At 42.4% G+C, this 15,138-nt stretch overlaps 1 protein-coding gene across 1 annotated transcript in view; it reads right to left on the minus strand.

Annotated features, from left to right (window-relative positions):
- Positions 1–14,284, minus strand: part of chmp4ba (charged multivesicular body protein 4Ba) — a 40,644-nt gene extending 26,360 nt beyond the window's left edge. The window contains exon 1 of the mRNA XM_063073974.1: positions 13,988–14,284. Coding sequence (XP_062930044.1) covers positions 13,988–14,171 — 184 coding nt within the window. The 5' untranslated portion in view covers positions 14,172–14,284. The remainder of the gene's footprint in view (positions 1–13,987) is intronic.
- Positions 14,285–15,138: the final 854 nt, after the last annotated feature.

Consider the following 15,138-nt stretch of genomic DNA (forward strand, 5'->3'; position numbering starts at 1 on the left):
AACTGGCCTAAATCTCTCTGCAAGCTTTGAAAACATACTTCATTATCCACAACTCCACCTATCTTAGTATCATCTGCATACTTACTCATCCAATTTACCACCCCATCATCCAGATCATTAATGTACAAATGTTTTATATGACAAATAACATTGGACCCAGTACAGATCCCTGAGGCACACCACTAGTCACCGGCCTCCAATCTGACAAACAGTTATCCACCACCACTCTCTGGCATCTCCCATCCAGCCACTGCTGAATCCATTTTACTACTTCAATATTAATACCTAACGACTGAACCTTCCTAACCAACCTTCCGTGTGGGACCTTGTCAAAGGCCTTACTGAAGTCCATATAGACAACATCCACCGATTTACCCTAGTCAACTTTCCTATAGTAACCTCTTCATTCAATAAGATTTGCCAAACATGACCTTCCACGCACAAATCCATGTTGACTGTTCCTAATCAGACCCTGTCTATCCAGATAATTATATATACCATCTCTAAGAATACTTTCCATCAATTTATCCACCACTGACTTCAAACTCACAGGCCATTAATTGCTAGGTTTACTCTTAGAACCCTTTTTAAACAATGGAATGTTATGTTCCATGTTGTATGACATGGGCAATCATGGTCTTTCCATGACCATAACTGTTCACGGCAATTTTTTTTGCCAGAAGTGGTTTGCCATTGCCTTCTTCTGGGCAGTGTCTTTACAAGATGGGTGACCCCAGTCATTATCAATACTCCTCAGAGATTGTCTACCTGGCGTCAGTGGTCTCATAACCAGGATTTGTGACATGCACCAGCAGCTCATACAACCATCCACAACCTGCTCCCGTGGCTTCATGTGACCCTGTTTGGGGGCGCTACGCAGGTGCTACATCTTTGCCAAGGGTGATCTGCAGGCTAGCAGAGGAAAGGAGCACCGTACACCTCCTTCAGTAGAGACACATCTCCAGCCCGTCACTTCAGTAATACTCGTGGCATTATTTAAGGTCTGCTTTATTATTTAAGGCTCATTGCATGTGCTTGGTAAAAATTTTGCCACAATAATGACCTTAAGGAGAGATTTGCTTTATTTGTCACATCACAACATCAAAACATAGTTGTTCTGCGTCAACGACCACAGTCTGACTATTATACTAGGGGCAGCCTACAAGTGCCACCATACTACCGCCATGCCCAAACTAATCGTACTTTCATTCAATGCTGACTAATAATGCGATTTATAAACACAGGAGGTTTTGCAGATGCTGGAAATCCAGAGCAAAATACACAAAATGATGGAGGAACTCGGTAGGTTAGACATCATTTATAGAGCAGAATAAACAGTCGACGTTTTGTTCAAGTCTCTTCATCTGATTTGGAAAGTTATGGGGCAGAGGCCAGAACAAGAAGGTGGGGGGGGGGAGGAGTACAAGATGGCATGTGACAGGTGAAGTCAGGTAGGTGGAGGAGAGGGGATGAAGTAAGAGTCAGGAGGTGATAAGTGGAAAAGGTAAAGAGCTGGAGAAGGAATCTGAATCTGATAGGAGTGGAAAACAGACCATGGGACAAAAGGAGTTAGGAGGGGTAACAGGTGGAGGTGATGGGCAGGTAAGAAGAGGTCAGAGAGAGGCCAGAGTGGGGAAATGAAGAACAGGGAAGGAGGAAGGGTAAAATTACTAAAGTTGGAGATATCAATGTTCATGCCATCAAGTTGGAGGCTACCCAGACAGAATATGAAGGGTTGCTGCTCCAACCTGAGAGTGGCCTCATCAGGGAAGGAGAGTAGAACATGGACTGGCATGTCAGAGTGGTAATGAGGAGAGGAAGTGAAATGGTCGTAGAACTAGAAATTCCACTTTTTGCAGATGGAGCTGGGGGCAGCAGGGGAGGGGGAGAGGGGGGAGAGGAGAGAGAGAGACAGAGAGAGACACAGAGAAACAGAAGAGTTGTAGCAGCATCCTGTTGACAATGGTGGAAGTTGCAGGAGACATTAAGTTGGATGCGGAGGCTCATGGTGCAAGGACAAGGTGAATTCTACCCCTGTTAAGGCGGTGGGAAGATAAAGTGAGTGGATGTCTGGGAAATGGAGGAGATGCAGGTGAGCATAGCGTCAATGATGGAAGAATGGAATCTCTGATCTTCGAAGAAAGGACATCTCTAATATCCTGTAAACAAAAGCCTCATCCTGGGAACAGATGCAGCAAGACAAAGGAAATGAGAAAAGGGTGCAAGTGACAGGGTGGGAAGAGCTACAGTCAAAATAGCCTTGGGAATCGGTGGATTTATAAAAGATTTCGGTGGACAATTTCCAGAGATGGAGACAGGGAAGTCGAGAAAGAGAAGCGAGTTGCCAGAAAGGGACCAAATGAATTTAAAAGCGTGGTGGAAGTTGAAGGGAAAGTTGGTGAAATTGATGAGCTCAGCTGGAGTGCATGAATCAGCACCAACGCAGTCATCAATGTAGCACGGAAAGTTTAGGAATATTATCTGAGAAGGCTTGGAACATGGATCGTTACAGAAAGCCAATGAAAAGGCAGGCATAGCTGGAGCCCATGCAGTTACCCATGGCTTCACCTTGAGTTTAGAGAAAGTGGGAGGAGCTGAAAGAGAAGTTGTTGAGGGCGAGGACCAGATCCGCTACAGGAGAGTTATGGTGGAGGGGAACTAGTTGGGTCTTTTGTTGAGAAAGAAGTGGAGGGCTTTAAGGCTTTCTTGATGGGGGATAGAAGTGCATAGGGACTGGATATCCATGGTGAACATTTTCACTGAGAATCTCCCATATAAAGCACATCCTATGCATGAGGGAATGCTCTGCAATTCTGTGCAGCATGCTGCATATAGATTAGAGCTTTAGGACAAAACTTTATTGTGGCACGATACCATTGTGCTACTTGCTAGTGCTCTTTTGGAGGACATGCACCATTCAGCCTTACAAAAATCTACTTGATACTTTGTACTGAAATTAGAGTCTGTTCAAACCACAAAGATATGAATAGATGTTTATTTGAACCAAGTCATGAGAATGTTATTTTTCAGCCATCACACACTACACGTCAGAGTTACAGTCAAAATAACTTGTACATGCATGGTCAAATTGAGACAGCATGTAAAAGGAAGATTTTTTTTAAAATACAGAGATCTAGCACAGTAACAGACCCTACCAGCCCAACGAGACTGCACCACCCATTTACACCCATGTGACCAATTAACCTACTAATCAGTATGTCTTTGGGATAGTCCTGAAGAAAGGTCTCGGCCCGAAACATTGACGGTTTATTCTTTTTCATAGATGCTCCTGACCTGCCGAGTTACTTCAGCATTTTGTGTGTGTTGCTCTGGATTTCCAGCATATGCAGACTTTCTCTTGTTTATCAAAGTACTTCCCTTACCTGGTCTGATTTTACACGTATACACAATAAAACACATTTTCTTTCCAAAAAGAAATCTCAACTTTCCCAAACAATAGCGTCTCTCTTCATAATCAAATATAAAGACTATCTGTATGTTTACGCCTGTTCAGGATACGAAGTACAGCTAAAATGCATGTGTGCGCGCATCTAAGTGTGCAAATCTGCAGTTTCTTTACCGCATAGATTTACTTCTTGTACTTTTAATCTTGAGCTCTGAAGGAAAGGTGCATGTGTTACAAACAAGTGTTGAGTGAACACCTAAAGAGCAAAATAGAAAAGGAGTTAAGAGTATATACATAGTTGATAAATGAAGCTTGCAATAATACAGATGCTTTTCAGAGTAAGCCAAGGTGGAGGTCATACAGTTGCAAGAAAACATTTGGAAACTCTTTGCAATTACCTAGTTTTCTGCATTAATTTTCATAAAATGTGATTTGATCTTCTTCTAAGTCACAATAATAGACAACACAATCTGCCTAAACTAATAACACATAAACAATTGTACTTCTTCCAGTCAATACTGAGCACACCATTTAAACAATCACAGTCCAGGTTCAAAACAGTATGTCAACTTCTGGGGTAACGCTTTCTGCAAAAGCTATTTGGAGTCAAGTGTTCCAATCAATGAAGTAAGAGGAGATTGGGGGTGTGGGTTGTAGAGGTGCCCCACCCTATAAAAAAAAGACACAAAGTCAGGTTACTGACAAAGCCTGTTCTTCTGAAGAAAGATCTGTTTATCTGCACCATGTCTCGATCAAAACAACTTTCAGAGGACCTCAGAAGAATTGTAGAGATGAATGAAGCTGAAAAGGCTACAATAAGCATTTCCAAACACCTGTGTTCATCGATAAGAGAAAATGTCTACAAACAGAGGAAACTCAGTATTGTTGCTACTCTCCCCAAGAGTGGGCATCCTGCAAAGATCACACCAAAAGCACAACATGCAACACTGAAGGAGATGAAAAACAATTCAAGAATAACAAAGGACTTGCAGAAATAAATATAATTTGCTAAAGTCTCTGTTGATATGTCCACTGTCAGAAAAATACTGAATAAGAACAGTTTTCCTGGAAAGACACCACGGAGAAAACCACTGCTCTCCAAAAAACATAGCTGCATGTCTCAAGTTTGCTTAAGACCACCTGGGTGCTCCACAACGCTTCTGGGACAATGTTCTGTGGACAGATGAGACAAAAGTTGAACTTCTTGGCAGAAGTGCACACACCTCTATGTTTGGAGGGAAAAGGGCACTGCACACCAACACCAAAACTTCATCTGAACAATGAAGCATGGTAGAAGGAGCATCATAGTTTGGGGCTGCTTTGCTGCCTCAGGGCCTAGACAGTTGCAATCGTTCAGGGAAAAATGAATTCAAAATTGCATCAACACATTTTATAGGAGAATGGCAAGGTAGCAGTCCAGCAAGAAAGCTTAATAGAAGTTGGATGATGCAACAAAATCCGAAACAGAAGAGTAAATCAACAGAATGGTTTAAAAAGAATATTCATGTTTTGGAGTGCCCAAATCAGAGCCCAGACCTTAACCCAATTGAGATGCTGCTCATGACCTGAAAATGGCTGCATCTCAGAAATATTAATGAATTGAAACAGTTTGTATGGAGGAGTGCTCTAGAATTCCTCCTTGCCACCATGCAAGTCTGATCAGCAGCTATAGGAAATGTTTGGAGGAGGTTATTGCTGCTAAAGGCAGTTCTACCAGTTATTAAATACAAGGGTTCACATACTTTTTCCAGCCTGGACTGTGAATGATTAAACAGTGCATTCAATAAAGATACGAAAAGTACAACTGTTTGTGTTATTAGTTGAGGCAGATTGTGTTTGTCTATTATTGTGACTTCAATGAAGATCAGACTACATTTTATAAGTAGCTAATGCAGAAAACTAGGTAACTGCAAAGGGTTCACAAACTTTTTCTTGCAACTATATACAGAATGTCTGCATCATTCTTTAGACCATAGATATAGGAGCAGAATTAGAACATCTGGCCCATTGCGTAGGCTCTGCCATTCCATCAGGCCTGACTTATTAACCCCATTCTCCTGTCTTCTCCCTGTAGCCTTTGACACCTTGACTAATCAAGAACCTATCCTTGACCTGGCCGCCACACACATCTGTGACAATGACTTCCACAGATTCACCACCCTTAGCTAAAGAAATTCCTCCTCATCTCTGTTCTAAGTTGATGTCTCTCTATTCTGAGGTTGTGCCCTCTGGTCCTAGACGCTCCCATTGTTGGAAGCATCCTATGTCCACACTCTCCAGGTCTTTCCATTTTTGTTAATTTTCAATAAGTATCCCCTCATTCTTCTGAAATGCAGTGGGTACCCTAGGCCCAGAGCCAAACACTCCTCATATCAACCTTTTCATTCCCAGGATCATGGATGGAAGACTGCTCATTCAAACTGTCAACCAAATTAAGGGCTAATCTCAACTTTACTATTGCAATATCTGTTTGGCGTTCACTTCCAGTTTTATGGGCGGCCTGATATTGGGTTTATGCAACCAGCAGACTATTTTATAAGCTCTAGTGCCTGTGCTCCTCTGGAAAGCCCCCATCCACACCCATGAACTAAACAAATCCTTCCAGTCATCTGCACAAATAGCTCCAGCCAAGTCCTGGAAAAACTTGGAGAAAGCATCGAGTGAAAGTGAGCTTGGTCATCTGGCCAACATTCCAGGGGGCAAAACTACTTAAAATGGCTTATATTTTATAATCTGATGAATTCTGTTTTATAGGTTAAAGACATCGTGCAAATAACTTAAAATTAATTATAATCTTGCCAATAAAATATGACGACAACAACAGCTAAACTGCATGGATGAATGGTAAAAATGCCTAAGGTACTTTGGGGAAATAAAAATTTCAAAACTAAACCAAAGCAAGACCACTTAACAGAATGATCTCTAGCTCAGACAAAGCAATGCTTTAAATGAACCGTCTGAACAGAAGAGCAAGTTGAAGAAATGGGCATAGAGAAAGAATAAGCCTTGTCACATTGACATTAAAACACAGTGAAATGCGTCATCCGCATTCAATCACATCAGTGAACATTGTGCTGGACAGCCCACAAGTGCCAACACAGCATGCCCACGACTTACTAACACTAACCGTATGCCTTTTCAATGTGGGAGGAAACCCTTCCGGACACAGGGAGAGCGTACAACTCTTAAGAGACAGCAGCGGGAATCAAACCCCAATCTTACAGCAGGTATTATAAAGCAATGCACCAAGCACTAGCTACTGTGCTGTCCCCATACACAACAGCTACAGAACACTAGTAAAGCAGGTGCAAGAACATCTGCTGATGGCAAGAAAAACCAAGTGCCATAGCTGAGGTAATGAGCAAATGTGATATCTGTGGTTAACAGAGTGATAAGGTGTATGTGGCAGCAGAGAGGAATGAAAAAGGCAAATCAGAAGCGTCAAAATGGCTGAAGCCACTATACACTTCTCATGCAAAATGCTGGAGGAACTCAGCAGCTCAGACAGCATTTATGGGGAGGAATAAGCAGTCGACATTTCAGGCCAAGGAACTTCCATCGTGAGTTTTGATGAAGGGTCTCAGACCAAAACATTGACCATTTATTCCCTTTCATAGATGCTACCTGACTTGCTGAGTTCCTCCAGCATTTTGTGTGTTGCTCTGGATTTCTACCATCTGCAGAATCTCTTGTGTTTATGATGTACTTCTCATAACAGTCTGTAAAATAACATAAGAATGATTAACCTGGTGACTTTGTCCCTTTAATTAGTTGTAATCAATAGTCCCTCACTCACCCCAGAACTATTCCCTTTCTAAAGAAAGACTCAGCATTACAGTACATGTGAAAGCAATGCGCTATCCACGTTTAACCATCATTAACTGAAAGGCAGAACAGCAGGGCACATTGTGGATCTAGGTTAAAAAGTAATTTATGTATAGACTCAGGATGCCAATGCTGGAATTAAGTTTCATAATTCAAAGATTATCCGCTCACATGGCTGGGCAAAGATCTACAGAGAACCATTTCACTCAAATTGCAACCACTTCCTTCCCGTCACACAGGCAACATGGAGGAGAGAAACACTGATGCAAATTTCACAAAGGAAAAGCTCACATCTGGTGAAGTTTATGAGGTTGTTTCTCTGAAAGTTTGCTCCAGTCAGCTTTGTTTTAATAGCCTGCAGCAGAAAGATCACATTTCACATGGATTCATGACGTACAGGAAATACACACCCATTTCCAACATAACTTAACCTGCAGATTAACCAGTCAAAGAGCAGGCAAACAAGGTTGCAAAAAAAAAAATCCAAAGTCAATCCGCGGGACCGATATCAAGCTAATTACAACCAATACTAAATGGGCTATTTGTATATATAATAAAGAGCTTGGTGAAAACCTAAACAGCTTATTATTTTAAATGAGATGATGATCATTTCAAAACTGAAATGTTGCCAAAGCAGGAAGCAGCAAGGGCAGTAAAAACAAAGGCAGAAGGACTTCGGCTGAGAAAACTACAGTGATGCTCATTTCCCATGGTGCGGGTGGAGGGGGGATCTGTACTTCATGATTATTAATACAATCTAAACATCATTCCGAAGGAAATGGGAAGGTAATTTTATACAAAATGTTTCCACACATATACCAAGAAATAAACAGCCAGTAAACCAGTGGCAGTTTGTGGTGCCAATGAAGGTTAAATGTTGGGAAACTCTCTTCCTTGCCTTTTTCATTAGTGCCATGGAACCAAAAGAAAATGTTCTATTCATCAGGGAAATAACCATCTTGTTTCTGTATTCAAAGATCAGTCAAAAATGAGTCAATAATGCAAAATATTGATAGGACATAGAACAACACAGGAACCGTCCCTCTGGCTCAATGTCAGTACCAACCACGATGCCAATTTAAACCAATCCCTTTTGCTATACTTGAACCATACCCTTCTGTTCCCGACTGTCCTGTCTAGATAGATAACAAAAACTACAAACAATCAAACAACAATATGCCAGATGGAAATAAGTCCAGGATCACCCTATTGGCTCAGGGTGTCTGACCCTCCACAGGAGGAGCTGCAAAGTTCGATGGCCACAGGCAGGAACAACCTCCCATGACGCCCAGTGTTGTATCTCGGTGGAAAATGGCCGGAGTCCAACAGCAAAAAGTTCAATACCCGGGCTACAAACACGTTCCTCGATCGTAATATGACCAGGATTGCACCATCTGTTGTTAACCAGAACAGCAAGCCCCCAACTCCTTTATGCTTACCGCTCTCAGTGCACTTCCGGTCAGCCCGAACGGTATGAAAACCCTCCATGGAAAAGTTTTGGTCGGGTATGTCCTCGTGCAGCTACGTTTCAGTAAAACACATAACACTGCTCTCCCGAAATGTATTCTGACTCCTGGCTAGCACCATCAACTCGTCCATTTTATTACCCACCGAACTCCTCTTCTCCATAAGTCTCTGTTGTCTCGATCCGGTCCTCTTTCCTCGCCTTTGTGATCCCCCTCTGCATCCTCTGGGTGTTTTCCTCCAGATTTCAGCAGGGGTGTCTGCCGCTCTGTTCGCTAAACCGGGCGGCATAAGCGCAATCAGTTGATCCCTGGTATAAACAATACGACCATACTGCTGCCCCGCTAATGAGACGTGTCCAAATGTAGCTATTTCCAGCGCTAAAAACCCAAATAAAAATCTCTCTACCAGCATGTTAGGGAGAGTGCAGCTTCAACGTGTTACCGTGAAAAAAATACAACAAATAACGCAAGTTAAAAAAGAAAAAAGAAAACTAATTACCTCTTAAACACTGCTATTGTAACTGTTTCTATCACTTCCCCAGCAACGCTTTCCAGGAAGCTACCACTCTGTGTAAAATAAACTTGTCTTGCAAATCTCTTAAATTCTCCCCGTCACCGCAACCTACTGGCCTTGAATATTTGACATTTTCACCTTTCAATTTTATAAACTTCTATCAGGTTACCCTACATTCTCCAATATGGCAAAGAAAACTATTCCAGAACACACAGCTTCTTGGAGCTAATAAACAAGTTTCTGCACACTCTCCAAGGCCTCCACATCCTTCCTCTAACATGGTGACTAGAACTGCAAACAATACTCCAAATGTGGCCTAACCAATGTTTTCTACAGCTGGAACTCCTTCCTAATTTGTACACTAAATGCCCTGACCAATGGAAGCACATATACCGTGCACCACCTTCACCGCCCTATCTTCTTGTGTTACCATGCACTTGCACCCAACATCCTCTGTACATGAATGCTCCCAAGGATCCTGCCACTTACTGTACACTTCCCCCACAACACATCTTCTCACAATTGCCCCAGCTGCCATTTCTCCACCCCAATTTCCAACTGGTGTGCATCCTGATGTATCCTCTGACAACCTTCCCTGCTACCTGTAACTCCACCAGCTTTTGTCTCATCTGCAGATGTACTGATCAGTTCACCTACTTGCTCATTCTAATCAATAAGATACACTACAGAGGACCCAGCACAGCAAACACGTCAAACCACTTTTAGAAGTGCTGTTTACATTGTAAATAAATGCTGGTATTTATGTATTTATGCACATTTTATTCCATATCCCTACTTTAACCTCCAACTTTTTTTTATATAGTTCTTTATCACTGATGAATGCTGCTTTTTGTTGTGTGTCATACTATCATTTCCTTGTGGAACATCACTGGTCACAGACTCGCCTATACTACTATCTTCCGTGACCAGGCCACTTACAGATTCAGCTTATCAACTCACCCCAGATCCCACCTTAATCTCCTATAATGAGGCTTGATTAATTTTAACAAGTATCAACTTCATTTACCGCATACATTTACACGTATTAGAAATTTTCTGTGGTGTGTTGTCACAGCATGCAATGAAAAAATTCGTAACTATAAATAATACAAAAATAAAATTAGAGATTAAAGTACAGATATTGAATAAAATGTGCACAAATGCAATGTACAATGTAAACACCATTATAAAAAGTGCTTTAAAGTGTTTACAGTGCAGTGATGGGGGGGTAACAGATAGAGGGGCTGGGGTGAAGGGTTGTAACTAGAATGATTGATCAGATTAACTGCCAAGGGAAGAAACTTTTAAGATGGTGTGAAGTTATTGTTTTAATAGTCCATTAGCGCTTTCCAGACAGGAACTTTTGGAAATCTTGTCCAAGGCTACACCAAGGTCCATGTTGACAATATTCACTACTCTATCATCAACCATCTTCATTTCTGCAAAAATCTCAATCAAATATATAAGATAGAACCTGCCCTGCACAAAGTCATGCTGACTGTCCCTAAAAAGCCTATACTTTTCTAAATACAAGTATCTAAATCTTATTCCTAGAATCTTCTTCAATACTTCCCCTACTGCTGATGTTCTCTCTGTATGATTAAGTTCCTTCAGAACACAGTCTTGTGTTCTTCCCCACAACCCTCCAGTTACCTGCGCTGGACTCCTGACCCAGTAACTGCTCTGCTTTCAAGTTCCCTCCTAGGATGCTGGGTACGAAATTTTCAACAATTACATAGTTCATTAAACTCATTATTTGACAGAACTGCTTAAGAAGATTAGATCACAGTTATTTTTAAATCTGAGCAAACATTAGTTCAAGAGGAAATCAATTGCGATGATAGACCAGCAGCTCCCCACTTTTATGGTATTGACTAATACCATTAAGCAAGAGGTCTGTGGATCTCAGGTTGGGAACCCCTATGATAAAACTATCCTGCCAACCTGTCTAGCCTGTGGTTTTGTTAACAGAGTGCCCCACAAAAAGTTTTAAAATATATTGTGAGAAGAGTTAGCTTTTTGGTCAAAGATCAGAAATATTCTTTTTGTACTCCGCAGCATGCCAGTATCACAAAGTTTTGTGCAGGTATTCTGCAGTGTACAACCATCAGGCCACAGACCACATGGCATGCTATTTTCTGAAATACAAAACCAAAATACTGCAGTTCTAGAAATTCAAAATTCAGGAAATGCCATAGACAGCCATGTTTCAGTAAATTCTGTGGGCAGAAAAACCGAGGCAATGTTTCAGAGTGACCCTCTATCTAGACTGAGTGATTTTTCACTCGATGCAGGTTCTGATGAATGGTAACGAACATGAAATATTCCATCCATTTCACTCCTACCAGAACTGGTATTTCCAGAATTTTCTATTTCTATATGCTACTTATTAAGCTGTGCTCATTGGCTAGAGACTCAAGTAAATAAATGGAGCTGTTATAAATGTTGTAACTCTTTTGATAAATTCATAGTATTCTCTTTGCAGTAAAAAAGAAAGAAATTCACTAAAAAAAACTGAGTACTTCCAGCATTTTGTTGTTTTTAGAGCAATACATTTTAGTTGGATGAGGATTTCAAAGACTGCAGAATGAATGCATCAAACAAAGCAGAATGATAGAGCAGACTTGATGGGCCAAATGGCCTAATTGCACTCCTATGTCTCATGATCTACCATTGAGCTCAGCCATTCAGCAGCCACAGATATTGATGGTCATGTGATTGGACTGTGATTACTTCCTGGAAAGTTAAGGAAGACCACTCCCATATGGTATTTTAGGAAATGCCAGAGAAGAAGTTGAAGATTAATTAAAATTACAATTTTAATAAAATTCAGGGAGTTTTAGCTGCTTTACTTTACAAAAAGATATGCCATTAACTCTGGATAGAACATCAGACAGCAGTCAGAAAAGTAATGACAATAGGCTGTATTCTTTTCCTCTTCGAGACTTTTGGTTTAATACTAGAGTTACTGAATTCCCATGGACTGGCACTTCAACTACAATACCTTCACCATCACCACCCTTTTTCCAAACATCCAAACACTTGCAGGCTGCCCCCAGCACATCTTTAGGTTGTGCTGGTTGTTAATGTAAATGACACTTTCACTGTGTTTCAATGTACAATGATAAATAAATCTGAATCCTCCACTCTACTTCAGAACATCTAAAAACGCATTTTTAACAAGAATTTTTGAACACTAGAAAGATAGGAAAGACATCATTAAATTTGTGACAATGACCTGATAATCTGATTTTGGTGACTAATATCAGGTGCCTTGGAAAGAGTGAGTCAGGGAATTTTTATGTCTGCACACAGATCAAATGGAATCTCAACCTAAAGATACACTTACAATAATGAAATTCCTTTTACAGTATCATCTGAGTCTATCAAAGGAGTGAAACTTGAACCAACAAGATTAAGAATTAGAAAAGTGTGTAAGGAAGACAGATCATGTTTACCCTCTTTCCTTATTTACAATTCCTATAGCTCAGAATTCTTATGCAAAATTATAACGATAAGCAATTTTATTACAATTTTGCATAAAAATTCTGAGATACAGAAATTAAGGAAAGTGGTACAAAATCATTAATCATCTTTTCTCTCAGAATACTCTTAAACTTCTTTACTTAAAATGATTTAGTTTCTAGATCCCTATTAAAATATTTAATTTCATCAATTTTTCCAACATATTAAGATTTACAACTCAATCCTTTTTTGTTTGACTTTCAGAATTTACCTGCTTAATGTTGCAACATACCCTTTCCAGTCACAGACCTCATCCTCCTGGATTACACCCACAGCCCTGACCTACCAATACACCTCATTTTGGGTCCAGATCCACCTATGGGCCCCCATCCACAGTCCCCCAATTCCCTCACCCCTGGATTCTGCCTCCAATGGCTCAAACCCCACCCCAATCCTCACCCTCCTGATCGCAATCCTACCCCCCCCACCCCCAGCCCTGAACCTCCACCACCACCCATCCCACCTAGGCCCAGAACAGAATCTCACAGATTATTACCCCCACCAGGTGTATCCCTGTAAACAAGACACCCCACTGTTTATCTCACTCTTGATCACAACCTTCCTCGGCAACCCCGTCTGGTATTCCCTCTCCACTCCTTGGCCCACCCCCTCCCCCATCTTTTCCCCTTCAGGCCTGAACCTCCCCAGGCCACTTCACTTCCCTCTCTTGTCTTATCCCATCCCCAGCCCTGAATCCACCTCGCCCCTTCCCTCTTCACCTGCCCCTATACGTTAACATTCTCCCTCCCGTTTGGTCTTGAACCTCTCCTGGCTCCCCCAATGCACCGCCCCACCCCTCGGCAATGAACTGTCTTCCCCTCTCCACCACACCCTCTCCCGAAGCTCCTCGCCTCACCCCACCCCTTCCCTCTCCCCTACTCATACACCTTCAGCCCTGAATTATCCCGGGTCCCTATGCAGCACTTCACCCACTTCTGAATCTCCCCCACCCACTTATTTTCATTTTCACTTGCCCCAACCCTCGACCCTCCAAATCTACCTCGCCCCCCCACCCACCAACCCCTTCCCTCTCCAGGTCCCTGACTCCCCTCCCCTACCGCTTAATTCTCCATCTCTCACCCTGTACCATCCAATCCCCTCAAATCCACCCCACATCCCACACCCCACCCAGGCCAGGGACCCCCTCGGCCCCGGCAAACCACCGACCCCACCCACGCCCCCCGAAGCCCCGCCTCCCCTCCCCACCCGATCTAAACTCTCCCCCCTCCCATCCCCCGAACCCTCCCGTACCGCGCTTGTTCTTGGTGCCGTGCTTCTTGGCGGTGAGCAGTTCCTGGTCGATCTTCTTCTCCAGGAACTCCTGCTTCTTGGTCAGCATCTCCTCAGTCTCCCGCAGCCGGTGGATGGCATCCTGCGGGCTCGGCCCCTTGCCCGCCTTGGCGGTCGTGCCGAACAGCTTGCCGAAGACGCTCATGGTGAGCCCGCGGGGCCTGATCCGCCGCCGAGACTCGGTGAAACGGCCTGCCCTCTTCGCTTCGTCCACCACACACCTCAGGCCCTGCGCTCCGTCGCCAGCGCACACCCGTGACGCAAGACGCACACTACGTCTTAAGGGGCCTACGCCCCCGACAATTAACGATGCGCCGACATTTATTCTTTGAACACGACAGACCTCGTTGATATAATGTAAAATTTTTGCTTGTACCTCATTGGCTAACAGAGAGTAAACTTTGCATAATATAACAGGAAGTTAACATAGACGGTCCATAGAGGTTAAAAACTACAATTTCACCCAAGAATATACATATACGCGGCAAAGTATTTGGGACCCCCGCCATACAGCTCCTCCCCACTTCTCGCTGCTGCCATCAGGAAGGAGGAACGGGAGCCTCAGGATTCACAACACTAGATTCAGGAAGTTACTACCCCTCAGCCTCCAGGCTGTTGGAGCAGAGGGGATAATTTTTTTTAAATTCCCTCAACTTCACATACTCCATCATCAAGATCTTCCCACAACTTACGGACTCACTTTCAAGGACTCTTCACCCCATGCTCTCAATATATGTTTACTTATTATAATATCTTTCTTTTTGTATTCACATAATTTATTGTCATTTGCACGCTGGTTGTTTGCCCTGTTGATGCAGTCTTTCGTTGATTATAATATGATTATTGAATTGATTCAGTATGCCTGCAAGAAAATGAATCTCAGAGAGGAAGATGACATATGTACAGTGCCATGCAAAAGTTTGGGCACCCCTGGTCAAAATTTCTGTTACTGTAAATAGTTAAGTGAGTAGAAGATGAACTGATCTCCAAAAGTTATGAAGTTAAAGATGAAACATTCTTTTCAACATTTTAAGCAAGATTAGTGTATTATTTTTGTTTTGTACAATTTTAGAGTGAAAAAAGGAAAGCAGCACCATGCAAAAGTTTGGGCA

The sequence above is a fragment of the Mobula hypostoma genome, chromosome 2 (assembly GCF_963921235.1).
Source record: "Mobula hypostoma chromosome 2, sMobHyp1.1, whole genome shotgun sequence".
Lineage (NCBI taxonomy): Eukaryota > Metazoa > Chordata > Chondrichthyes > Myliobatiformes > Myliobatidae > Mobula > Mobula hypostoma.